The 27738-nt window shown below is 42.8% G+C and overlaps 1 protein-coding gene across 1 annotated transcript in view; it reads left to right on the plus strand.

Annotated features, from left to right (window-relative positions):
* Positions 1–4618: 4618 nt before the first annotated feature.
* TG (thyroglobulin) overlaps positions 4619–27738 on the plus strand; it is a gene marked incomplete at both ends in the record, with an annotated part of 148988 nt that continues 125868 nt past the window's right edge. Inside the window, 16 exons of the mRNA XM_082288942.1 lie at positions 4619–4682; positions 6271–6379; positions 7229–7326; positions 7783–7986; positions 8216–8375; positions 12721–12827; positions 13932–14075; positions 15866–16051; positions 19359–20423; positions 21929–22516; positions 23693–23935; positions 24275–24412; positions 24959–25036; positions 25479–25591; positions 26474–26585; positions 27254–27454. Coding sequence (XP_082145068.1) covers positions 4619–4682; positions 6271–6379; positions 7229–7326; positions 7783–7986; positions 8216–8375; positions 12721–12827; positions 13932–14075; positions 15866–16051; positions 19359–20423; positions 21929–22516; positions 23693–23935; positions 24275–24412; positions 24959–25036; positions 25479–25591; positions 26474–26585; positions 27254–27454 — 3610 coding nt within the window. The remainder of the gene's footprint in view (positions 4683–6270; positions 6380–7228; positions 7327–7782; positions 7987–8215; positions 8376–12720; positions 12828–13931; positions 14076–15865; positions 16052–19358; positions 20424–21928; positions 22517–23692; positions 23936–24274; positions 24413–24958; positions 25037–25478; positions 25592–26473; positions 26586–27253; positions 27455–27738) is intronic.

Genomic DNA, 27738 nt, shown 5'->3' on the forward strand with positions numbered 1-27738 from the left:
CAATCAGTAAATTATTTACAGTACTGATTTCCTTACTGTATATGGCAAAGTAATTAGAAGGTTTTTCTGTTTCTGAACTGCTTTGGTGTTTTAACAATTACAGGGTTTGAGTTTTGCAATGCACTTCATTCTTTACAGTCAATGTCTTTCAACAACATGTTGACAGTGATGGCATCTCTTCTTGTGGGCAGACATCCGCCTTCTAAGGGTGTTTTGTGCCTTTGTACCATGTCATTAAAAAGTATCTTTTAGTTTTTACTTTTAGTGATTTAATAATATCATCCACAAGTTGTTCAAGACACTACTGTGGTAGAAAACAAATAAGCTAACAATGCTAAGGAAGTTCTTTTGGGCATCCTCTGGACAAAGGCACAAATGATAAACAGCAGATGAATGAAACTGGACAGAATCTTACTAAGCTACTGATACAGAATTCTTTTTTTGTTCACAGAAAAAGTAGATATGATCATAAATGTAACGAACATAAAAATTTTAATTCTGAAACATTTTAATCATTGTTGAAGGGACAGTCTCAAAGCAGTCTCTCAAATTTAAGATACAAGAGCAGATTCAGATCTTGGAGCAACACACTGAAACATTTTTTTCAATTCTTAAAGAAGAGGTTTCCCGAGTCAGACCATTCATCTCGCCAGCTCAGTGTCTTGTCTGCAGTAGAAATAGGATGTCAGATCTATACAAACATACTGTGAAAGATCTGTGCAAATTGGCCTTTCTCTAAATGTATCTTTCTCTTCTAGCAAACTGAAGTTTACCAAAATTTTTAAGAAGTCCATTGGTTTTATCAGTCACTTGACAGATCTGGGCTCCCCAAGTTTAATCCATCTTTTTTCATTGGTGGCTTACTGAATTCACAGCTTTGTTGTGTGCCAGGAGCTGTGTTTGTCCTTGAACTTCCTTTCTGATTCCACTGGCTCTACACCATTGCCTTTAGTCCAGAGAAGGTTAAATACTTCATTATTGAAAAGACCCAAAGCAGTTTTGTCCCACCAACACCAAGAGTTTGGCACCCTGTTGCTGTCCTTGTGTGACTGGTGGTGACTTTTCTCACTTCCTCAGCTGTTTTTTGTCAAATATTGAATCGATTCAAGGTACAAATCCTGTGTGTCACTGCAGGTTGCAGACTGGCTCCTGCTTGGGATTTCAAACCAATCTGCATCCCAGGTGTTGTGAGAATAAAATACCTATTTTTCTACCTGGAATCACTGTGGTACTATTGGATAGAGGAAAACTGTTATCTTCAATGAATAAGTAAGAAAAAAAGCCATTTTACATGTCCTGGAAATGGTCAGTTCCTGCAGGGACAAAACAAACTCAAGTATCTTTCACAGGCTTCTTTAGGTCTTGTCACCAAAGGCACTTTTCCAAATGGTAATTTATAATTTAAAATTTGACAACTCCTGTGCCCACTTTTCTGATCTAGGCAAGTTTAGCGTGAAATTACTGGAACCTCCCCACTGTTTTTCAGTTTGAAGAATGTGTCATGTATAAAGTGAATACACCAAAAAGTGTTTTATCTGGGGCTGTCATCTTGTTGTCTTTTAATTTTCCATCACATGAGGACTTAATCAGAGATGATAGAGATAAATGCTTCAAAAGGAAATAAATGTGCTGAATGTAAACCTCAGTTCTCTATCTGTAAGTGTAATAAATGGTGTTAGTCTGTTTTTATGTAGCTTTCTTAAAAGGTGTGAGAGGATTGTCCAACACTGGTGCTTTATTTAACACAGAAAAACAATTTATTATTTAAAATAAATGAACTGATTGATGAGAGCATAATTTCACAATGTTTTCAGTTCTTAAAATTTGCTTCCAATTTGCTGCCTCATTTGGGGGGTCCCTCCAGTTCTTTTTTTAAGCTAAGGTTGACTTCTCAGGCTCAATTTAATTTGGGAAAGAGTAACCTCTCTGTGGATACAGGTGTCTGTGTATTTATATACAGGAATCATTTATCCCTGAGCCTTTCTATATGTAAAATTGCAGTTGCACAAACTGTCTCTTCCGCTAAGAAAGTGTATGCAAAACTGGAACGATGAATAAATGTCTGCTTGTCCCTTGAGGTTTGTGATTTCAGTGTCTCATCTCACTGACCTTTATCTTTCCCCTAACAGTTATAGTTTGTAGTATAGATTGAGTAGCTTTTGCCATTGTGCACAACAAACAAAACCCTCATTTCCAGCACTAGAGTAATTATTTTGAAGACATTATAATTTTAAGGCTATATTGCCACAGGGGTGTTTTCCACTTACTCCTTTTTTGCTCTTCATTGATGAGCTAATTTAAGATGTTACTCCATCTTTTCTCAGGTGCTAAAAATAGAAGTCAATTCCATTGTCCCTTCACTGAAGGTTATGCAAGGCTTTTCTTTGTATTTGACCAGCCATAGATAGACAAGTGCCTCTTTTTCTCTGATGAATGTGAATTCCACATACTGCTTTGTAAACAACTTTTTTTCCTTTTTAATCCACAGGCTCTTGCATCCCCTTGAACGTGCACGTACCAAGATGCCCACTTTGGTTTGATGCACATCTAGAAGTGGTTTAAGTGATGCCAATTGCCAAAATTCCTTTTCTCAGTTTTATAAGAGGCTTTTAAGACTTGGCTGTTCTTCCCAACTTGAGTAGTTCATAGGTTGTTTTCTGAGTGTTTATAAAGGAAAGAAAAATCGTCTTGGGAATCAACACTATGTATATACTGTGAGTTTGTGCTTCTTTCTGGTAATAATAGCCCTTTGATACTTTCTGCTTTCCTGTCTGCCTTACTCCATTATCAGCCTTTTATAGCAAAGAATAAAGGAGGAAAGTAAATAGCGACCTTAATAAATAAACTCCTTAATAAACTCCTCTCCCCATTTGCTGTGCAAGGAACCTGAATGACACTTTTCTAATAACTTTAGAAAATTGAACTAAATCAGTATCACAGGCCCCCAACACACTCTGGAGATGTTTCATTGGCTCGGAGACATCACAGCACCTGTAAGCACCAACCCTGCTGCCCACGCAGAGCCTGTCATGGCACTGGACTAGGCTCTTTCTTGTTGCTCCCCTGTGTCTGCCCCACTGTGTGGGGGTCAGACACAAACCTGAGGCTCTTGAAGCATCCTTGGATCAGAAATACATGTTATTGTCAAACTTTTTTTCTTTCCTGATTTAGCCATCCTAGTGCTAATACTGGTTATTTAGTTGGACTCTTTTTTCTTTTGCTCTGCATGGGTGTTTCCCTACAAATGCTATGCTAATCCTGAAATTCAGTTTCTTTCTGTGTCTGCTTCATCAGGGCTGTTACAGGATTTGTCATCTTTATGCCTCTAAAGGTTGCCTTTTCTTGGTCTGTCGTCTACACTGGACATGTTATTCATCTTTTCCCAGCTTGATCATTCTGCAGACTGTTGACTTTGCTCAAGTCCAGAATAGGTTGCTTGAAAGTAAATTCCAAATACAATTCCACTCATTTTTAAAAGCACAGTTATGCTAAAGCAAGCTTGTGCTGCTCTTGAAGATCATATTTATCGTATTCATCAAACACCATGGCATGGCAGTGGTCTACAGCCAGCACAGAAGAATGCTTGGATCACTGCTGGCACAATCTTAGTCTGTGGGAGAGTATCAGCAGAGTTGTTTCTAGGCTGTCTAGTACCCATGAATCACAAACGAGTGCTGCTCTCACTTTTTCTTGAAATCAACTTAAATCCATGCGCTGTTACTATTTAAGTAATTATTTGGGGCTTATTTATCCAACCACTGCTGTACATGTGAGGGTGAGTTCTCATAATTCCTGGTGCAAGTAAATGCTGACTCACAGTTACAAGAGGTGGCCAATTAACGACTGAAACTCTGGAATCAAAGAAATAATATTTCCCATATATTTTAGGATGAGGATCTTGCATGTAATTAGTACCAAAAAGCTTGACTTAACAGTCCTCATGGTCATACTAGTCGTACAGCTAGAGGATGAAGCCCAAGAAGTGAAGCTCCTTTTGTCGGATACTTGGCTGTGTTAAAGTTCATGGTGCAAGTGGGAGTAAAAGCAAAAGATGGAATGTAATTGACTCTGATCCTCGATTCACTTTAGTCAGTGGAGCTGCATCCATACTGTTTTTCACTTAATAACCACATTGAGTTATATTCACTCCTAATGTGCAGCACCCAGAGGCCTAACTCTGGTCTGTCCCTCAGCAGGCTCAGCTCTCTGGGAATGCAAAAATGTGCACTTCCACTGGGGAGTGCAGAGCCTGGCTGCACCCTGGGGCAGGTCAGAGCCAGAGCTCTGCCCAGGGTCACACCAATATGCTCAATTTACTTGCTGGAATAACTGAGCCCCCCTGCCACCCACTGTGCCTGCTGCCACTTGGCTCAGTTGTGCTCCCTGGAGCGGGGATGAGAACTGGCTGAGGAGAGCCAAGAGGGCAGTTCCAGCTGAAAGGGCCTCTTGCAATTTGCTCAGAAACATCATGTGCGTCACTCACACCATTCTGTGCCCAGCCACCAGCACAGAAGTGAACCTATCCCCGTGATGGGTGCTATAAAAGGGCCGTGAAGGCTCTGTGGGGTGCACAGAACTGCCTCACAGACAGAAGGGGATGGGGCTCTCCCCTCACAAGATGGGCTCCATCCCATTTTGCACCCTCTGTTGCTTTATTAGCATAGCAACAGCCAATATATTTGGTAAGTACACTTGTCCTTCTCCTCTGCCTGTGCCCAAGGGTGACTGTGATCTTTGTGCTGCTCTGTGTGTTGTCCTGATGAAATATATAATGATCTTGAATCTTGCACACTGCAAACTTAGCTGGTTATTGAGTGCTGTGCAAACTGAGTCTGAGCTCCAGGTTAAACACTAAACTGTAAGGATCTTTAAGTGGTCAGGCTTACCCGAGTTTGTACACCTGGATTTTGGGTGGAAAAAACCCATTTTCTCAAGGGCTAGAGAAGGAGCATAGGTAAGAAAAGGTGCTGCTGCAGTGTTGTGAAGGTCTCCAATCACATCTACTTGTATGTGCCATCATCTAATTTAGGCTTGAACTTTAAGTTATTGGATATCTGAGTGCTGCCCCCAGTTCTTTGGCCTGAGTTTGATAGTTCTGCACAACCAGCAATTTGAATCACTGAATTAGTTAGTCATTTAACTCAGATGTCTTGGTAGACCCTCTCTAGCACTGTGCACAGGTATCTCCACACATCCCAGAGCAACTGATGTTTGAGGTGACAACAGGGAGCTTTGCCTACATGTAGTTTCCTAGAGATGAGATCACCTGAAATTTTGCAGTCTCTTGAAAATTTTCACATGGTCTTAAAGGGACACAGTAAAAACTCATAGAAACAGGTGTGATTGAGAAGCACTAGAAGAACAAGAATCATCTGTAGCAGTAGAAGTTCATGAGCTGCAAATTATTTCAAAAAGCATTCAGAATACTTATGATGTATTTGCACTGCTGTGTGTGATTGTGCTCAGACCAAATACTGGCTTAAGCCAATCTTTGGACTAAATTGCTGTATCTGTGGGTTTGTTTTTCTGTATTTTTATAAACTAATCAGTGGTATTAAGAGCATGACATTCATCAGACTTTGAGGGTGTAGAAAGTGTCAGATCAAGTAATCTGTTCTGTAAGAAAGAATTTAATGAATTTCATCTTTCTACTAAAACTACAGCAAATGCAGCTTTGAATGCATTAAAATTTTTCTAGATGGCTTCAGTAGTTGATCATTTGCTCCAGTGAAAATTGAGAGTGCTCCTAATATGAATTAGTCTGATGCTATTGCTAGAAATTGATTTTTTTTTAATCTTTCATGAGATTAAAAAGCAATACCTCTCCTTTTGGTGAAATAGTGAGTGACTTAGCTTCAATAAAGATTAATTACTCAGAAACTTTAATAGTGATGTGTGTGGTTATGCAAAGGGCTGTTTTGTGGTCATAGGCATAACTAAGTAAAGAACCCCAAGTACCAGAAAATTATAGCCATGCCAGTACAGAACAGAGCTGAGACTAACTAAGCACAGGCCTGGGAAAGGGGTTCACCACCATGTGCTCATCCTGCAGCTGGCAGAACAGCGGGTTTGTTCAGTACCTCCCTGTGCTGTCCCACACAGAAACCCACACAAGGAACAATGGGGAAACAGCCAGGGAGGACCCCTGAACCTGGGACTGTTCTCCTGCAGCACTGGCACGAACAGGGTTTTGATGAGAATGGGCTTGTGGTGAAACCACCCTTAGGTGTTTTAAACCAACTCAGGTTTTTATCTTCTTGCTGTTTTCAGAGTATCAGACCGATTCCCAACCACTGCGTCCATGTGAACTTCAGAGGGAAAAGGCTTTTTCAGCAGGAGAAGCCTTTGTTCCTCAGTGCTCAGAGGATGGCCAGTTCAGGTAATTCATCCCTGCTATTAATGTGCTGGTGTATGACATGACCTTTATTGGTAATGAGAGTTTTAGCCTGTCTTGGAGAGCCACTGTATCCATGCACTGGAGAATGGGAAGTCCAGAAGACTTGAAGTGACTTCACTGAGCCATGTCACAGATCCAGCCTCTCCCAAATGAATTCTCTGTTGTTGGAAATAATCTCTGGGTTAAGAGGTCAGTTTAACATTAACAGACTAATCTTGGCAGCATTATTTGCATGTTAAAGACTTGGTGCAGTTTGCTGTCTTCCTACACATGCTCATGGGTGAATGTGTGAGCCAGCTGGCACAGCTCAGCCAAGTGACTGAGAACTTACCCACCCTCGTAAGTGGCACAGTCAGGTTTCTTTCTAAAGGCAGTAAAGGAACTAAAAACCACACAGAGAACAGTGATTTAGGGAGCAGCATCTTGCTTGAAGGTTCAAGAAGCTAAAAAGTTAAAGTTGAGGCTGAGTACAGATTGTAATTTCTTTACTATTGTTGTTGCGTCTGGTGGCAACTGTGACCATTCTAGATTTGACTTAGAAACAGTCTCAAAGTCTTTGGTGAATCTCAGATAATGAGAATTAGGGTTCTGTCCAACCTGCTTGCTTCTTCAATGACTTCAAGTCACATATCTGCAATTCCTGAAGAATTCAGAGAACTACTAGAGTTAAGGGCTCCCACTGATTAAAGTCACCAGAAATGCAGCCCTTGCCAGTTCCATTATTTGTGATTTTAAAGTATTTGACATGGTTTGGTTTGCTTTATGGTTTTGTTTATATCTGGTACTGACTACACACACAAAATAAAATATGTTACTTGTGATCTTCTTCAGGACAGTCCAGTGCAGTAGGAATGGTGTTTCCTGTTGGTGTGTAGATGAGAATGGTGTTGAGGTTCCTGGCAGCAAACAGAATGGATATCCCCTATCTTGTAAGTAAAAAGTTTCTATTTTTGCTCAGATTGAGTAAAGAACCATTTCAATCTGCATCTGAAGTGCTGAAATCAAGAATAGGCTAGCCCCAGACTTTGATGGACTCTAGTTTGTGGTAGTTTAGGTCTTTCTAGTGGAAGTTCTGGAGTTTCTTCAGGATTTATCACAGAAACCTGATACACTTGGATGTCTGTATTTATGAAGGTCTCAGTAAGATAAATTGTGAATAAAAGATTGATTTAGTGTAATGGCTTTTGAGTTGGAGAGCTTCAACCTCATCTGTGGTGGGCTTCTCTGTACCAATTTTCATAACCTCAAGTCCATCAATGTCCTCATGCCACCTGGGTGGCAGGCTCAGAACTTGTAGTTCTGAGAAAACTCAGATGTTGCCTCGATAAATGATTCAGTGCCCAACAAGAACCTTCCTCTAACAGTGCCCCTCTCTGGTACTGCAGGCTTGTCCTTTTGCCAGCTGCAAAAGCAGAGGATCTTGGTGAGCAGATACATCAACAGCAGCAGTATCTCCTACATCCCTCAGTGCCTGGATTCCGGGGCTTTTGACAAGGTGCAGTGTGACATGGAGCTGGGAGAGTGCTGGTGTGTAGATACAGAAGGAATGGAGATTTATGGCACCAGACAAAGAGGAAAGCCAGCACAGTGTAAGTAATATTCAACAAAATGATGGGTTTTGTAAGTTTGAAAGGTTTGGTGCGAATAGGGACATGTAAGATTATTGAGTCCAATTTCCTGCTCTTCATAAAAACAAGATGATGCACCTCAGTGTCCCTGCTCAATGTAATGAATGTAACCCCCTTTTAGACAACAGGGTGGCCATTCAGCTGTTTGTGGGAAATTACACAAATGAACATTACCTTTTTTCTCCATCAGGTCCAGGGAACTGTGAGATCCGAGATCGTCGCATTCTGCACGGGTTTGGGGAGAAGAGCCCACCACAGTGCTCAGCAGATGGAGAGTTCCTGCCCGTCCAGTGCAAGTTTGTCAACACAACAGACATGAGTGTTTTTGATCTTGTTCACAGTTATAACAGGTAAGAGCTCAGACTTCTGAAGCAGGAAGGTAATCCTGCATGCCCCTTCAAGGCACTGTCTGACTGCTTTTTTGTGATTTTTGCCTCATGAAGCCTTTATTCTGTAACTGCACACAATGTTATTTTCTGTTGAAGAATGGACCAAGTGAAAAAAACTTTTTCTTCTCAATTAAATCTGCTGATTTAAAAAAAAAAAAAAAGTATTCCATACCAGCAGTTTAATTGGTGTGTCCTCACACAGCACTGGATACCATGTTGTGATCTGTATTTGGAAAAGTAGCCAGGGCTACTTCTGAGACAGACAGACAAGAGCAAATAAGATAAATACAGAAGGAACAGAGAAATTTGGATATATGTATGAGGTAGGAAAGACAATTCCATATGGGAGATGAAAGCAGACGGACAAGTGGCAACATGCAAAGATGAAATTCTGGGGTTGCTCACACAGGTGAACCAGCACGTGATGGACAGCTGTGCTGTGCACAACTGGCTTTAGGTGGTTGCAGAGGGTTGGGGAATGTTTCAGAACACCGGGTGAAATCCTTGTCTGCGGGGGCAGGAAGCTGTTGTCCTGTGGAGGAGCTGGGAATTAATACTGTGACGGAGACATAAGGGATGGGCAAAGGGAACTGCTGGGAGAGGAGTTTGTGTTGGTGCAGATATTCAGACTCTCCAGAGAAACCTTTTGGTGTCCCTAGAAGTGCCACTGACTCGTCACCTCAGTCAGCACCAGTTTCCCTCGTGGAGGGCAGTGCAATAAACATAGCATCTCGTTGTGACTTGGCTCTGTAGCAGCAAAGGCATTTTATTGTAAATGCCAATTTTGCTGTTTGGAGGGATTTCTTTTTTCTTTTTTTCTTTTTTCTTTTTTCTTTTGTTTCTTTTTTTTTCTTTTGAAAGTCAGGTCTGAACGCACAGTGCAAATTTGTCAGCGCTTCAGGAGAGGTTATTCTGGTGAGAGCAAAATAATCTGGCTCTTTTGTTGGTCTGTGGAGTGTGGAAATGCTAAAAAAGCAATTAGAGTGGAGAAATCAATGCTTTAAATTGACATTTTTTTCCTCCCACTGGGAGATTTGCCTGCAAAGACCTGTGAGATTGGATTTATTTTCTGTCTATGTCATGTAATTAATCACAGCAGGATCATTTCACTCCCAGCTGTCTGCCTTCTAATTATGGCATTGGCTTAACCTATTGCCATCGTATCTGAGTATTTCAGGTCATTAATATATTTATTTTCATACTATTCCTGCCTGAAATGTCATTATTCCTTCCCAAAACCAGGGCAGAATATGGAGTTGAAGGGATGAGTTCCACAGCAAAGGACTGTAGCTGGACAGGGGTCTAAACCTGTATTTTATGTTCATATGGAACCAGTGGAGCAACTTTCTTTGGTTCCACACACTGATTTTTGAAATCTAGAGATATCATCCTAACTCTCTTTCCAAATTATTTCCCTAGACCTTCATAAGTATCCCAGAATAAGCCAGTATGTTAAACCACCACCCCCAAACAAACAAACGGAGAAACTCAGAAGTTTAGAGCTAAGACTTTCCCAAAAAGAAGACTTCCAAAAAGAAAGATGATCCCAAATTTCCTGCCTCACCCTGAGGGCTTGGCTGCTGTTACTTACTCTGTATGGACTGTGTCCAGGTCCTGCCTGGATGGGCAGCCATATAGAACACCCTGTAGCAGACTGATGGGAATTATCAAAAAATCAAAAGTCAAGGAAGATCTTTTTACTTTCTTGCTATAATCAGTAGTGAGTTGTCTTTGCTGGAAGCCAAGAGCAGAGACTCTTAGTTTGAAGAAAAGTTCAACAACATCACTTTTATTTATTTTCCCGTGTTTTTGAGTGTGAGCATTCTTGTTGAAACACATAGACACTCTAAGTTTATCCATAACTTAAATGTAGTCACAGTTGATTTGGACTGGCTCTGATAAATGAGGAATTCTACATTATTACTACATATCTTGAGGGCTGTTAAAGAGTCTGAGAAAAGAAAAAATGTGGTCAGAAGTGGGTTTTCCACATAAGGTGAGAAAAGTTCTGCTCTCTTGTTTGTATGGGCCTAATTTATATCTGTTTGTAATTTATTTAGCTTTACTCTCAAATTGCAACAAAAATAACCAGAATGTCAAGATGTGATTGCACATCTGCCCCAAAGTAGCATAACTGTGCATGTGACCTCTTAATGCTGAGGATGAAAGAAGCAGGATCCACTTTTTTCATTGAACCTGTTTCACTCATGTAGAGGTTCAGATGCTGAGGTGATGAGCTCCAAGAACTTGAGCAGTGTGGAGAAATTATCATATTCCTGACTGGGCAGTGGGCAGTGCATGATAATCCAGGGCAGCTGAAAGGTCTTGAAATACTCCAAGATGTTTATGTGTACACTGAAGACCATAGGAATATGGTATTTATGTGTTTATACCTTAAATTGTATTGTTTTCATGCTGTCAGAAGCCCCTCTGGGCCCTGAAGTGTGACATTTTAGTCTCTCTCAGCATGCCAGTGTCAGCAGTGGAGCAGGATTTGATGATCCAAAGTCAAGGGAGTCAGTGGACTTTTAATCTGAAGATGTGGAAGGATGCCAGGGCAAAGCAGCACTGCACAGGGATGTGCAAATTCTGAGACGGGAGCACTGCTGGGTAACACTGGGACAGCCCTGAGGTTACAGCCCCTTCCTCTGACAGAGGGGCTGCTGCTTTGTGCATTCCCAAGCTTTGATGTCCTGTGGAAGCAGTAACATCTTCAGCTCTCCTGACAGGAGGTGGCACAGCTCCTATGAAGACAGGCTGAGAGAGTTCACTCTGAAGAAGAGAAGGCTCTCAGGAGACTTCATTGCACTTCCAGTATCTAAAGGGGGCCACAAGAGAGATGGAAAAGGGCTTTAAACTAATGTAGTGTTAAGATAAAGGGGAATGGCTTTGGGCTGGAAGGGGGTAGGTTTAGATTTAGATGTTAGGAAGAAATTCTTTCCTGTGAGAGTGGTGAGGGACTGGCACAGGTTATCAGAGAAGGTGTGAATGCCCCATCCTTAGAAGTGTTGAAGGCCAAGGCTGGATGGAACCCTGAGCAACTTGGTCCAGTGAAAGCTGCCCCTGCCCACGGCAGAGGGGTTGGAACTAGATAGTCTTTAAGGTTCCTTCCAACCCAGAATGTTCTATGATTCAGGCAGAGTCTTGGAGGTGGCAAAGGCCCCTTGCTCTGCACCACTCACTTGAGCAGCAGCTCTGAGCCAGACAAGCATTTCATTGCTGTTCTCAGGCTACTCATGCTAGAGCATCCCTGGAGTGTGGCACTGAATTGAGCCTGGTCGCAGTTTCACAGGATGGCTTGTGAACTGCTTTTTCACAGTTAATCAGTGCCTAATCCACCAATATTCTCATTACTGAGTGTCCTTTCTTGGTAAAATCCTAATTTGTGTAATTCTCTGAATGTCTTTAGCAGAAAATTCTGCGTCCCTGTTGCTAGGTTTTCCCAAATAAGCCACATGCGTCTGGAACACCAGACCTTTATAGTATTTCAGGATAGCGGGATGTGCCCTGAAATAATATGATTGTTTTAGAACTTGGCACTTTGAAACTAGGAAAACTTATCTTTTTCCTGAAGAAACCCTAGGATGTCTGTCAGTTAAGACCACATTTATCATATTTTTTCCAACTCCAACCCTATTAAGTTTCTGTCTTAAATAATTGCTTTGCTGGAATCTGGCTGTTGTCACTCCTAGAATATTACACTGGAAACCATCTCTTTGATCTCCAGAAGCAAAAATCAGTCTTGTAGCATGTTAAAACCCCTTTCTCCTTCTCCTTAATCAATTGAACCATGCCCTGAAAATGAAAGCTATTAGCAACGTTTTTATCAGCTTTTGTAGTTAATTCAGTGCAGAGAGCATACGTGGCATGTAAGGAAGGGGAAGCAACCTGTTATTTTAGGCATTCTGCCATCCCGTGCAGATTTGTGGAAGGAGCTAATGAAAGGGTGTTGCAATAACATTAAGCCAACGCCCGTCTATTTTACACACTTTGACAGGCTTTCAAAGGTGAGAATAGAATTGAAAATGAGTGTTAGATGCTGAGTACATGCTTAGGAAGGGTCAGAAATCTGTCTGAAGGGAGATTACCTCCTATTTGTTTAGAAAAAATGGCATTTAGGAGACTTGTTACTCTGCTGAAAGAGCGATCTCGCTCATGTCAGAGCTTGGTTGCCAAAAGGAGACCGAAGCGGCCTTGTGCTCTGCAAACATCTTTCTCCTATAAAATCAGGAATGAAACAGCTGATACTTTGTAATTATCGATGGACCTCCCTGAGCTCTTCACAGCAGGCTACTTTTTCTTCCAGGCTCCCAAGGGCTTTCCAAAAATTTAGCTCTGTGAAGGAAACGTTCCCTGAGGTCTCTGGGTACTGTTACTGCGTGGACAGCCTGGGGAGGGAGTTAGCAGACACAGGTAAGTGCCTTCCAGCATCTCATCCTTTAATCTGGGAGGCGCTGAATTCCCAAGGGAACAGACAAATAACAACTATCAGTCTTCAGATTCATTTGGAACTTCAGTTTCATTCTTGCAAGGGGTAAGACCACTGTGACCAGTGTAATGCCCATGGGAAGGGCTGGAGCTCACTGATGAAATCCCATCCTTTGGAGCAAGAGCTTCAGTCAGCAACAAGTGGAGTTGGTGCCTGGGAGCTAATCCTGTCCTCTTTGGGATGTGGAATAGGATTTCTGAATGTCCAATTTCTGCCCACACTAGAAAGCAGTGTCATATTCGATATGTCCTATTAGCAAAGCCAGGGGAATATGAAGGGCTGAAGAATGAACTCTTTTCTTCTTGCTTAGGTAGAATAATGGAATTGTTTGGGTTGGAAGATACCTTTAGAGAACATCTACTCCAACCTCTCTACCATGGGCAGGGACATCCTCTTCTCTCATGACCTCAGGATTTAGGCATGTTAGTAGTTAATGGGACACTTCAGAAGAAAGAATGGTCTTTTGTAAGCAAGGAGGAATGAGGAGGTTGAGGACTTCCAGACCTTCCTTATACTGTGGTTTTAATTTATTATTTTTTTTTAAAGGGGAAAGATACAAAGCACAATAGCTTAAAAAATTTAGATGACAGATGAGAACTTCAACATTTAACTCCCAGAAAAGAAAGAAGTTCTCAAAAAATTCGTGCACTCACTCAGAGAAACTACTGACTGTCTTGGTTTTTAGTATGCAACCAAAATGACTGGTAATTGGTTTTGGTAACGTCAGTTTCCAAAATACCACCAATTTCTTTAGTGCAACCTGAACCTAACAAAACCACAGCCTACTGCCAGTTATGGGATGTTTTCTCTGCTTGTTTTGGTAGATGTCAAGACATAAAGGTGGTGTCTGGGCACCCAGCACTTGGGTGCAGGATGTGGTGCATTAGGGTTATGTGGTATAACTCCACATTTGACTTGTTTAGAGAACTGGATTTACTTTCCCTGAGAGTCTCCCAGTTTTGCTCCTGTGGTATAAGGTTGACTTCTGTCTTAAAAGCAGGCCCTGTCTAAAAATCTGTGTTTCCCAGGCTTGGAACTGCTGCTAGACGAAGTTTACGACACGGTTTTCTCCGTACCAGAGCCTGCCCGCACGTTCACAGAGACCAGCATCCATCGGATCCTGCAGAGGCGGTTCCTGGGGGTCCAGCTGGCCACCTCTGGCAAGTTCCGGTGTAAGTAGCACCCAGGTGATGCCCTCTAAATTAGGTGGCAGTTTTGGAGCTTATATGTGGCATCTACTGTTGAGGAGAGTGGTTCTAGGAGTTTTTTGCTCTAAAATCATATAATATGACAGTTTGAATGAAAGAATCAAGGTCCCTGAATTGCAGCTGGCTTTTATTCTCTGCATTGTATGTTCTTTACCAGCAGACTGTACCTGTCCTCTGATCAATGCTTTCCCACGTGCCTGCAGATCACATTATTTGAAATCCCATAAACTCTCCGTATCTCTTGCCCTGAGATTGCGGAGGTGGATTTGTTGATTTATTAAATTAAAACCCTGAGAAAATGCTCCCTAATTTATGTTGGTATATTCAGAAATAGGAAGGATTTTACACTGACCATAACATACTCCATTCCCAGGAGACCACACAAGAATTTGTAGAGCCTTAGTCAGCAAGGCTGAACTTTTGGATCTGCTCTTGGGCCCATTCCTTCCCTGGTCAGGGCAGGCACATGGGGAGAGAGTTTCTCTGCCTACAGGCAATGAACTCTGCAGGCAGGAGCTCAGGTACCTCCTCCCTCCTAGACCAGAGCCCAAAACAAACTGCCTTGGCTCTTGGGGAGTGTTTGAATCCTGTGTGATACTTCACCCTCCCATCCAAAGTCCCAAACTCCTCTGACATGTGTCTGACTCTTGCTAAGGAGTTGCATCACCAGAAATATTAAGCAGATACTGATAGCAGTCTTCTGGCCATATAGTCACACAGTTTTTCTGGCTTTGGGACAAGCTGATCCTTCTGGGGAGTCTGGAAAGCATCTTCCCTCTGCACTGCACAGTGGTTTTGGCTTAGCTCTGACTGTAGCTGGGGCTGCGGCAGCTGTCAGCACAGATGAAGCTGTACCAGCCACAAGATGGAGATGTGACCTCGTTCATCAGCCACCGAGGGGGATGCTCTGGTGACTTACGCAGCTCTCACACTGTCACCCGAAGCCACTCAAATTAGGAACGTTGTCAGAGTCCCCTCGTTGAACAGCTTGCTCTGACATGGTGTTCTCACTGCCTCACACAGGTAGCTGGGTGCAGCTGGAAAGCTCTTGAAGGTGAGAAGTGTTTATGCTATAGGATTCAGGTTGACATAAACAAGCAAAATTCGTGTTCAAAGTGTAAAGTCCTGTATTGAAGAGATCATACCCCAGAAAATTTACTTGATGAAATTTTGCCTTCTCTGCCATTAAGGCCAGTTTGACAGGAATAGGGTCTTCAGTTCCCTTCAGAGGGAAATAGAGAAATGGGGTGGGCTCAGCCCAAATCTCCACAGTCAGGTGCAGACCTGGTTGCAGGAGCAATGCCTCATTCTCTCCTGAAACATTGATGTTTGCCTTCAAATCAGTCCCCCAGGCTGCACATCTGTCTCTGTTGACCAACTTTGCTTTTGTGCTAAGGGCCAGAGCTCCCCCAGCCTCCAGCAAGGTTCCCTGGGAGAGATATTCCTGCTCTGCCTACTTGCAACTATGGCTGAAAAATGTGTTGAGGTTTTATCTTCTGTTTTTAGTTTTTGGAAATCAATACCTACAGTAGAAAACCGTGGGGCAAACTCTTCAAAGGAAAAGAGGATGGAGAATTTGTGTTTTGAGCTGGTGACACTTGACGCATCACCGAAAACGATCAGGAAATTAAACTTTTTTTCTTTTTTTCCTTTTTTTTTTTTTTTTCCTCCCAAATAGGCAGCAATGGGATCAAACACAGATGGTTCTGAAGCTCTAAGCTTTCCCTGCTTGATGCGCACTGTTTTCCTTGCAGGCCCCTCGAGGTGTGAGGCTGAGCGTTCCGCAGCCCTGCGCTTCCAGCACCCCTTCGTGCCGTCCTGTGCCGCCGACGGGGGCTACGCGCCCGTGCAGTGCCACCAGCGGGGACAGTGCTGGTGTGCGGACACGCAGGGCCGAGAGGTGCCGGGCACAAGGAGGCGAGGACAGCCCCCTGCCTGTGGTATGTATGGGATTTGCCAAAGGAAAAATGAGCCCATCTCTCAGTGTCTTTAGAAAGAAACAGAACAGACCAAGTCCTTTCCCGGCTCTGACAGATACAGGTGTTCAAAGATCACAAAACCTCCCTGTGGTTAAGAGTCACATTCTAATAAATTATTAAATATCATACTGCTTTTATTTTCTGTTATGGCCTTTCTTTAGCCTTTTAGTTTTGCATATGGCAAGGTTTTTCTTTGCAGCTCTGATATCTGGCTCTTGACTCCAGGAACTAGGGTGTTAAGTGAGAATATCTGAGGTAATATAAGGAAGCAAATGATGGTGATTTTGTGTTTTGCCTCCTTCCTTTGGTGAAGTGCTGTGGAATTTCATCTCCCATCCTTACTGGATTTTTTCCCAACTCTGTCACTGCATATTTTGCCATGAAAACTGCTAAATCCTGTAAAAAACCACCCAACAAACAATTCAGAAAAGGTCTATAGGTTTGGGCTGTAAGAGATTCCACAGGGAATACACCATCAAATCAGTGCCCCAAATGGAAATGACAGCAGAAATGTCCAGGGGCCGGAGGGGAGGAGGAAAGTTAAAAACCTTAGCTCTCAACTGCACTACCTAAATATTCAGGATTGTGCTGGAGGGCTGGGGCACAGGGTCTTAATGTGGGGGCTGCCTTGGGGGAAGGCAATTGCTCTGTCTGTGAGACACAGCACAGCTTCCCACGCAGCTAAAAAAGAAGGAATCTGCCCTAGGTGCCATGACTCCAAGTGCTCAGAGCGCTCTGGGCACACACAGGCTTACTGTGAAATGAAAACTTCAGCGTGCCTTTGAGGCTGATCACCAAGGATATTGCGAGGGAACCTCTGAGAGGCCTCTCCATATGTTGGGACTGGTTGTTTTCTCTTTGAGTATGCTTTGCTGACCCCTCCTGATAATTTTTTGAGGGGGGGAAGAAAGGGGGAGGCAATGACTTGAGGCTGCTTGCAGCTTTTATTGGCAGGCTCAGGAAATTTAGGCAGGGAAAAATTTCTGCAGAGGTTCCACAGATTAACTCCTGAGAAGGTATTTAATGAGGATATAGCTGCAGTTTTTTCAGACAGCTACATGCCATGTGTGTTTCTCCTGTTCTCCTCTGTTTTATTTCATGTTCAAAACCCATGTAGATGTGGTACTTAGGGACACAGTTCAGTGGTGGACCTGGCAGTGCTGGGTTAACGATTGAACACAATAACCTTACAGGTCTTTTCCAACCTTAATTATTCTGTGATTCTTTAATGTCTTTGGCTCTCACACTCAGCAGTGTGAACACTGGAGGAGTCAGGGCCATAGGTGTGGGATTCTCACATCACCTGGGGCAGCAGGCAGTCCTGATAGGGACATGCTTCTTTTCAGACCTTTTACAGTAGATTCACCCCAGCAGTTCCTTTTGTGTTTATTCTTTCTTCCTCTGCTTTGATTTGATTCAACATTGGGTAGGAGGGGAAAGTGTTTATGGCCCGTGATCCTACATTTGTTTCATATTACTGTTCTTGTGGAATTGTTGCTTGCACTAACTTATCGGCTCTCTGAGGAATGTTCTTCATCCCTCTAACCAAAAGCCAACATTGAAAACAGAAGGGGCCCATCCTACAGAAAGTTCTTTTACAAAGAAACTTCTGGGAAGGGACCCAGAGCTCCTGTCAGGAACTGCAGAGCAGGACAAGGGTGCAAAAGCAGGAGTGAGAAAGATGTCAATCACAGAACATCGGATTACTTGCTTATCATTTTAGCAGCTTTTTAGGTTTCCAGCTTTCATCCTTACTGTTAACAGGACTTGTGATTGCTTTATCATATTGCCTGGTTGTGGAATAAATGGAGATGGAGTGGGGAGCCCAAGGGAGGCTGTGCTGCAGGCTAAAGCTGCATATCCATGGTCGTGTCCCCTACAGGGACAGCAGTGGTGCTGAGGGAGAAAGTGTGAGAAACATGGAAAATGCACACAGCTCCAAATATCCTCCTGCAGGTGGGAGATGCCCTAAACTGGAGACTGAGTCCAGATCATTGTGTTCAACCCTCCCCTATGGGGTTAACTTCCAAGGATGTGCTTAATTGCCCTCTAGCCTTTTATCCTTCCTAGCACTCTCTGGCAATAAATTTCATTATCATAATTATGTGTTCTACATCTGGACTTCTCTGTACTGTGAGAAATACTGAATAATAATTGTCTATTGTGAATGATGTGGAGAATTCTGTTTTTAAAAACCTTTATCGTTTTTTTTTGTCCAGACTGAATGTTCTCTCACACTGGAAAAGCTGTTCTGTCCTCAAAATATCTTTGCCTCCCTTCTCTATAGTTCTGCTACTTTTGCATCCCTTCTCCATAATTCTGCTACTTTTCAAGGACAGGTCACTGTGTAAATGGCACATGAGTCAAGCTGTGCATTCCAGAGATGCAGTCAGTGCCATAACCATCCTGTCTGCCTGATTCTTGGTGTCTTTATTTTTATCGAGTCTTTCCTTTTCTGCTGTCTTTGGAGCCCTAAACTTAGTCCTTCTTCACAGATGTGTTGCATCCTGACTTAGAGCCCTTGCTGCCTGTGTATCAGTGTACAGATGGGGCTGGATGCAGCTACACCTGTGACATATATGGGTATGAGTGCCCAGGACCACTGTTGGTACCCCCAATACCCTGACATTTGTCTATCTTTGTTGAAATTCTGCATTTTTTTCCCCTTAGAACTCATTTGTGAATGCCATCTGGCCCTTAGAACTCTATTACTGCTAATTTTAACAATTTGTTTTCAAACCTCTTGCAACGAACACCTCACTATGAAACTGAAGATCTAGTTAGGAAACCTCCATAAATTCCTCATTAGTGGGCATTGTTTAAAATAAGTTTCTCTGCAGTCTATTTCTCGTTCTTCAGTTCACACATTTCACCTGGATCATTGGAGGTTTTCCTTAGCAGCAGGCATCCTACTGGAGAGCTAAAATATTTGGAAAAGACATTTTTCATTCTTTCAGCCAAAGGAACAGGGACGAGGATTTACATTGGGAAGCAACAGAACCAGTAAAAGACCACAGAGCAGAGAACGTGGCCATGGAGAAGGAATGTTTCCTTTCATTTTTGGGTCTTGACTGGAAAATTTTATTTGTCGACCATAGGCACTAACATTTCAAATTTCCTTATCAGTGTGCATGGTGCATAGTTGGGAAGCAGGTTAATCTATACTTTAATGTTGTTTCTGCCCCAGCTGCTTGAAAGAGAACAATAGAATTACAGGTTCTGGAGGTTCCAAAATTTGCTTTTATTTTCTTTTTAAATCTTTCTGTAGGTGAAGAACAGTCGTGCATCTCCGAGCGGCGACGGGCCTTGTCGAGGCTCCTTTATGGCCCTGCTGGGTACTTCAGTCAGTCCAATTTGTTTTCCACGCCAGATAAGCAGTCAGACAAAATTGATGGCTTCTCAAGACCCTGCCCTCCCTCCTTCAAGGAGCTGTATCTGGACTCTGGATTGTCATCCCCACTTACACAAAGCCCGTTTGCCAGCCAGACTCCTGAGCTAGAAACCACCCTTAGTGAAGCCATCGCAGGGATGTTCCCATCAAGGGAACTGGCTCAAGTGGCACTGCAATTCACTGCCAATCCAAAGCGCTTCCAAGAAAACCTCTTTGGAGGAAGGTTCTTGAAGAATTTGATCCAGTTTAACTTCACAGGGGTACTTGGCACTAGTGGGAAATACAGCATTGGCCAGTTTTTCCAAGAGGAGGATGTGTCAGAGAGGGTTAATGGCCAAGGCCCTCTGGAATCAGCTGAGGCATTTTCTCTGGAAGTATTAGAGAGGAGTTCCATTTTGAGTAAACCTCTTGTGGGCAGCTTTGGCCGCACAGTAACTCTTCAGGACAATCAGAATATGATGAAATTCCTTTCTTCTGTCCTGGAGCTACCGGAGTTCTTTACTTTTCTTCAACAAGTGATTTCCATCCCCAAAAGCATTGTTGAAGATTTAGGTGAAGTGGTGAAATTAGCACTGGGATCCAGAGACTGTGGTGAGGAGCCAAGGGACCTGTTTGTCCCAACATGCACCAAGGAGGGGAGGTATGAGGAAGTTCAGTGCTATGCAGGAGAGTGCTGGTGTTTGGACACTTTGGGTAAGGAGGTTCCAGGCTCAAGACGTCAAGGCAAACATCCAAGGTGTCCCACTGAGTGTGAGAAGCAAAGGAGAAACCTGAAAAACCTGAAGCAAAGCCTGCCTGCAGGATCAGATCTCTTTATTCCCTCTTGTACTGAGGATGGAGACTTTCTGCCACTCCAGTGTTATGGGACAAATTGTTTCTGTGTCGATTTGAATGGCAAGACTGTTCCAGGAATAAGGGGGAAAGCTGGAAAGCCGATGCAATGTAAGTCTTAGGGACTGGGAATTTAAAGACACTTTCTTTTGTATGGGAATTCCATGATTCTTTCTCCATATCTGATTACATCTGGAAATAAATGGATAATGTATGCAAATGTCTCCTAACAGGAAAACAAGTCAGCAGAGGAATAGTGGGAAATACAGTGTGTGTCAACCTTGATATCCCAGGTCCTAAAGGTCAGGGTGTAGGGTGGGCACACTCAAAGCAGAGGAGCCTGAGGTCTTGCCTGGTTAATGAATGTGTCATTGGTGCGTCTCTACCTCAGTGTGCAGCTGGAGTGTGTAACATCCATGATGCCCAGGAGACCTGGAACATCTGTGGAATTGAATGTGACCCCTGTCTAGTGAAAAAGCCCTTTTATTAACAGGACCAAGTCACCTGGGCAAGGTCACTGGCTCATCTTTTCCTAAGAACTAAAGATTTTCAGTGCCTTAAACTATGAACTTGATTTAGTCTCTTTAGCTCAAGAATACATCCTCAACTTGGTAAGATATCACAGGACTCCAGACATAGGAGAGGGATTCAATGGCTGATAGGTTTCTCATAAGGGTCACAAAGTCAGGCTGAAAAAGTGAGTTGCAAATGACTTCTGACATCAGTTTGATAGACAATGAACTGCCTCTCCTTGCCCTTTTCTTTATGGAATATGAAGGAAGAAGGAAGCACATAGGCTGTAAATATTTGTCTTTCAAGTTTCTGTGAACTGAAAACAGCACATCAACAGGGAAAATGGACCAAGAGGAGAGCCAGCTTCTCATTTTGGGACAAATAGCAGAGTGTCCAGCAGTTGAGAGTGGTGCATAGTGAGGGAGCTCCTTTGAATAGCAGTTTGCAGAAGTAGTGGGGAGTTTGTTGTAATGATCTGAATTGAGAGAGGATTTATATCTAGCAACCCATCTGTAGTGCAATCCAAAATAAAAAGGTTCAGAATTCTCTGGAGTTCAAAAGAAGATGAGCTCCCATGGTTGGCTGGGTTTGTAGAGCTGCTTGGTGGCAACGTGAAATTTGGCTCTGGAGGAGGCAGAAAAGGCTTTCAAACAAACTCACTCCAGTGTTTTGAGGGATGGTATTTTTATATTTGGCAGCAGTAGAGAGTAGGAAGAGAGGACACACAATCTTAAAATTCTGGTTTGGTCCAAGGGGAATAAAATCAGTATTATTCCACTATTCAGATGGTTTCTTTTTCAGAGATTGGTTGAATAAAGAGTAACAACCAGATTGCTGAGTGTATCTGAAAATACCTGATTGGTGTGAACAGATTCAGGAAGGCATTTAGTGGCACCTGCCCCCCCAGTAAGAACTACAATCTTACCCTGGTTCACCATGTGACCTTAATATTGCTAAGCCTTCTTAGTAACAGGCCAGGAATGTTGTTGTTATTATTGGGATGAGTGACCAAGTTTTGGTAGTGGTGTTTATTGTACTGGAGGGTAGGGGCTTTGTACATCTTCAGTGCATTCACAAGATGTGCATGTTTTTCTTTTCCCCAGGCCCAAGCGCTTGCCAACTAACAGCTGGGCAGGAGTTCCTCAAGGCTGTGAAGCTCCTGTTGTCAGATCCAAGTGCTGTGCCTCAGCTGTCCAGCATTCAGCTCCCTCAGTGTGATGCTGAGGGTGGCTGGAGGCAGGTGCAGTGCAGTGGCCCTCCCGAGACAGCCTTCGAGTGGTACGAAAAGTGGATTGCAGAGAACAATGAAGGCAACCCCCTGCCCATTGCTGATCTATTGAACACAATAGCTGGGTATAAAGAGGCATCCTCTGGAGGCTTTTCGGCTTTTGTTAAAGCTTTGTATGAGGCTGGGCACCAGAATGTCTTCCCTGCGTTTGCCATGTATTCCTCTTTCACGGATCTCCCACCCGAAGTGCTGAAAGGAAACGTGACCAGTGCATCTGAGAACATTTTACTGGACCCATATATGTTCTGGCAGCTTCTGACTGAGCAGCTGAGCTACTACCCAGGACCCTATACTGATTTCAGTACTCCATTAGGCCACTTTGAACTTCGTGATTGTTGGTGTGTTGATAGCAAAGGAAGAGAGCTGGAGGGAACAAAGGCAGGAGCGAACCAGGTTCCAGCATGTAAGTAACAATTTCTGGCATGTATGTAGTAGTGTTTCTGGTCTGTTATTTTATGCCACAAGAGAGGGAAGTCCTTTCAGTTGCTGTGAAGTAGCAGAAAATAACTTGTCAGAAAGATCATCAGCACTGCCATTGTCACCGGACATCAGAAGAGGGATGACTCATTTCTGGTAAATAAGTGGTGCCTCAGCTTTGGGAATAAGGAGGAATAAAGTTCCATATCAAGTTTGTGTAGATTTTATAATTTGGAATTTGGACATATAATGCTTTTGCAGAAGGTACTTAGCCAGATGGTAAAGGATATTAGCAAGTGTGAAGAGTTGTTTGGAAAAAGCAGGATTACACTGTGATGTAAATGACTTTCAAGAGTGCCATAAAATGAAGCAAGAGGGATTTTCTTTACTGTTTCTTACTATGTGGTCAAAAGTAACAGATATCCTCTAGAAGTCACTAGGAGGAGAGGGAGGCCAGCACTGAGTTCAGTAAGCTCTCTGTCTAGACACCTCCTCCAAAGGTGCTGGGCCCTCTTTGGGGTGACTCCTGCAGATGACCTATGTTATCAAGCCATCACTGAAATGGTTCTCATCAGGTAGTATTTTTCCAGCTGTGAGGAAGATACAGGACAATGAGTGGCAAACTGTTGGAGATTCCAGTTCTGTGGGCAAGTGGGGAATAGATGAAGGAGATTAACAGAGTTATTTTGGAGGAGCAGCTTTCATGGAGCTGGTTTGGTGTGTTGAACTTCACCTTCTGGGTCAGTAGGTGTATGGAGAGGACAGGCCAAGTGTCAGCTGCCACTCCATACCTAAGGGATATACCTTCATTTTCCTTTCTGACTCACACTTCTGATTTTCCACAGTTTTTTATGGCAGCAACTGATGGAATGTTCTGTAGAGATGTATTAACTCTGTTTGTAACCAATGAGGACTTAAAATCATCAAGCCTTTGGCTGAGGACCTGGAGAATGTTTGTGTGACTCCTGGCACTCTCAGACACTTGCTGTTAAACAGCTAGGCACTGACAAGTGTCCTTTGCTTCATTATGCAATTCAAAACTGAGTACAGAGGGGACCAGATGATACTAGTTAAAAGACCAGGTAGTTTTCAAATGCAACTGTTTACTGGATTTAGATGAAAGTCATTAATATACTCTTCATATATATACTTTTTAATGCAGGTCCTGGTATATGTGAAGGTGTGAAGCAGGAAGCCATGAAATTTATGGAGGAGGCAGAGCAGCTCATTCTGGCCTCAAATGGTTCCCAGTTTGCCTTTGGAGAGAGCTTCTTGCTGGCGAAGGGGATCCAGTTCACGGACAGTGACCTCCTGCGCTCTGCTGGACCCGACAGGACAGAGGCAGTGATCTCCCAAAAGCTGCTGTCAGGCAGTGACTCTGCTCTCCAGCTGGCTGCATGGTCAGGTGGGTGGAAAGGAGAGGAGAGCTTGATTAAATAGAGTCATGCCCAGAATCTGTGCAAGAGCACTTGATGTCAAATGCAGCTTTGCTGAAAAGCATGTGCAAGTCAGCAGGTGTAATTAATCAGGGTCATTAACCTGCCACTCCAAGAACTGATTTCAGTAGTGTCATATGTATGACACAGTGCAAATATAAAATCTGGGCACTTACCAGCCTTTATGTACTTTAAACATTTATTAATTTATCTTCTGAAGTACAGGGAACATTCAGGTTTTTGCAAATATGTGCTTCTAATATATCCTGTATTGCACACTAGGAGCTTTCTTTTACTCTCTTTTATAGTCCTACACTTCTACTGGCAGAGTCACTTTACTTCAAAACGTTCTGCTGGGGAAGCAGCACAGCTGGGATTTCTCCCTTACATCCCTCAGTGTGATGGCCTGGGAAACTGGGAGCCAAGTCAGTGCTATGAGAGCACAGGTGAGCAATTTCTAAGACACTCTGGGCTGTCTGAACAAAGAAAATCTAAGAAGAATTCTAATTAAAGGATAGAAGACTGGTAGTAGTCAGACTGGAGGAAAGTGATGTGGTCCACAAGATGTATGTAAATTGACTGGAGTCAAGTGGCAGCTCATTGGGGCTCAAAAATCAGTAGATGTTCAGTTGCTTGCTTCTAGTTGTGTTCATTGGGGGTTGGTCCAGGTGCTGGTATTGCTTAATGCCTTCAGTCATGGCCAGGATGATGAGCTGGAGTGCACCCTCAGCAAGTTTGTGGATGATGCCATTTTTCTGGGACTAGGTCATAGGGCTGCAGTGGGGGATTCTCACCAGAGCTGCTACATTTTCATTCACACCACTGCTCTCAGCTGAGATCTACTAGATCTCTACTAGAGAGCAGACTTAACTGTGGCTTAGATTTACTGACCCCATTCTATGGAGCTGCAGAGGATGAAAATCCTCCTGGTATGCAACAAAGCACATTGAAGTACAACATCTAAAATGAAGCTGCTTTTCTTCCCTGGCCAGGTCATTGCTGGTGTGTGGATGAGAGAGGACGTTATGTCATGGATTCCTTGGTCTCACGCTCAGCAGAACTTCCCAAATGTCAGTTGGGTCCTCTTCCTAAATATTTGCCTTTACCTGTTCTTGCAAATTTTAATATTTATTGGAAATTCTAGTATGATATGCATGAAGTAAGGCTTGCTTTTAACCATTGCAAAAAAAGGAGAAGGAATTTTATTCTTATTTTGCTAATTCATTTAATTTCATTGTGCATTATTTTGGCTTGCATTATTTGAGAGTGGATACTCTTCTGTTGGTGGCCCTGCCTGAGCAGGGGGATTGGACCAGTTGTCCAGCCAGGTGTCTCCAGAGGTCCCTTCCAACCTCAGCCATTCTGTGGTTTTATCAAACACCGATGAGGAATTCCCTGCCTGAAACTGTAGCAGTGCCTAATACAGATGTGTGAGGGAGCTGGTGATGCAACCCTTTCCCTTGCTTTGCTCTGAAGCTTGATTTTATTTTAAAAATGTTTTCCCTCTGACAGGCCAGACTTCATGTCAGCGATCCCAAACCAATGCCTTAATTTCCAGCTGGAGACAGAGCAGTGCAAAGCTGGACACCTCTACAGCTGATCTGTTCGTCCCCAACTGCCTTGAGGTGATTTAACATGACTGGGGGAGGAAGCAGTTTTGCTTACACCATGCCAAAGTCATGTGCACTTTTAGTCCATGCTCCGTAAGCACCCCTTGTACATTTTTATTAACCTGAAAGAAAAGGGTAAGACAAAAATAACAGGTGGTGTTGCCCTGCAGAAGGCAGAATTTAAATCTTTTTGAGATGGACACTGGGAACAGGAAGCTCTGTGCCTGCCCATGCTTCCCTCCCACAGGCTGGATCTGCCTGGTGCTCTTGCAGAGCTGTGCTTAATCAGCATGTCTTAATTGACTGATATTTGGGGAGCTCTTTCTTCCTGAGCTGTGAGAGAATGACAGTGTGAGAGAGAGCTGGGTGCAGATATCCCAAAAAACAGGGTCTGTATGCTCTCAAATTGTGGCAGTGAGAAGGATAGAGACACGCAAGGAACAGACATTTCATGTAATAGAATCATTATCCTATGGAATCACGTAATCATTTAGGCTGGAAAAGCCTGCAAAGACCAAGTCCAGCTATTACCCTACACTGCTGAGTCCACCACTAAATCATATCTTTAAGCACCACATCTACACATTTTTTGAACACATTTCAAACTAGGATTTTATCAGAACTTCATCTCAATAAACTTTTAGTCTACACTGTGCTTAATGGTTGGACTCAATGATCTTAGAGGTCTTTTCCAACCTAAATGATTCTTGATTCTCTCAGGGACTAGTCTGTCTGTTAAATTAGTTAGACTGTATTTTGTGGTTTTTTTCAATATGTTGTATTAATGGAAAAATGTAAATATAATAAAACATTTTAACCAATCTTTGGGGTGTGGGTTTAGGTGTGTCTGCATTAAAGTACATTGCTCTGCAATGACATGTCCTCAATTCTTTGTAGACAGGAGAATACACTGTGCTGCAGAGATCTGACACAGATATTTGGTGTGTAGATCCTGTGTCAGGAGAAATATTCCAGCGTGGCAGCAAAGACTTGGATGGCAATCCTGAGTGTGAGTAATGCTTTGCCCCCTGCCTGTGATGCCTCATACTTTGCAGCATAGGTGCTTTCCTTTCCAGAATGCTGCCTGTGAAACATGGGAGGCTCATAGTTTGATTCCTCAGTGATAGGGTGCATACAAGCACAGCAACACAGAAAGGGTATCTGAAGATAGTTACCCTTTACTTTCATTACACCAGAAATAAACCAGTCTAGACAAATTCATGAATAGGCTTCTATGCATTTTTTAATCTTTGATTTCTTACCACCATTTTAACTATTTTAAAATGTAAATGATCATACAATTATATTTAAAATTACCTTGATCAAAAATTTTTACTAAAAACATTAACTTGATTTCTTTTTTGCCTTTTAAATATGAACACCTAAATTATACACTATCACATTTGTAAAAACAAAAAAAGAAGAAAAATAAAGAAGTATTTTTTCAACAATTTTTCAAAAACAGTATCACTTGCACATTAATCTTAGAAAAAATGTGGCGTTTTTCTAGTAGAAGTAAAATTCCATGTTTCTATAATGATTCAAATTATTTATGTTTTCGTGGTCACTTGTCTTTCTTCCTACCAACAAAACAGGCTGGAGGCACTGCTGGTAAAGTCTTTAGGTCAATTTGTTGTCTTCTATTCTGTATCTTGCAAAGAATTTCTCTCTTTACAGGTCCCAGTTTCTGTAACATGCTGAAGTCCAAAACTGTTTCACGAGAAGCTGCCAGAGGCTACATCCCCCAGTGTGAAGGGGACAATGGGAGTTTCTCCCCCGTGCAGTGCAGCCAGGACCAGGAGAGCTGCTGGTGTGTCTTTGACAATGGAGAAGAGGTGCCAGGGACACGAGTAAGTGGAGGAAGACCGGAATGTGCAAGTGAGTTCCTGCTTCAGGCATTTACTTGTGAGCAAATCCAGGCCTGGAATTTAACCCAGATCCTAATTTTTTCCACTCCCTACTTGAATTTAATCTTATTTCTTCAGACCTTTAAAGACTTTTGCTCAAGCAACATGCTTATCTTTGTGTTGTAGCAGATATCAGACCTGCCTGGGCACGATGACCAGTTTTCTTCAGGTGCTTTTTCAGGGAAAAAGGAGAAGGGAATGGATCCTTGACTTTTACTTATTCATAAAATTGGTTGAATCAAACCAGTTGAGCTA

This window comes from Coloeus monedula, assembly GCF_965178545.1.
Source record: "Coloeus monedula genome assembly, chromosome: 1".
NCBI classification, from domain to species: domain Eukaryota; kingdom Metazoa; phylum Chordata; class Aves; order Passeriformes; family Corvidae; genus Coloeus; species Coloeus monedula.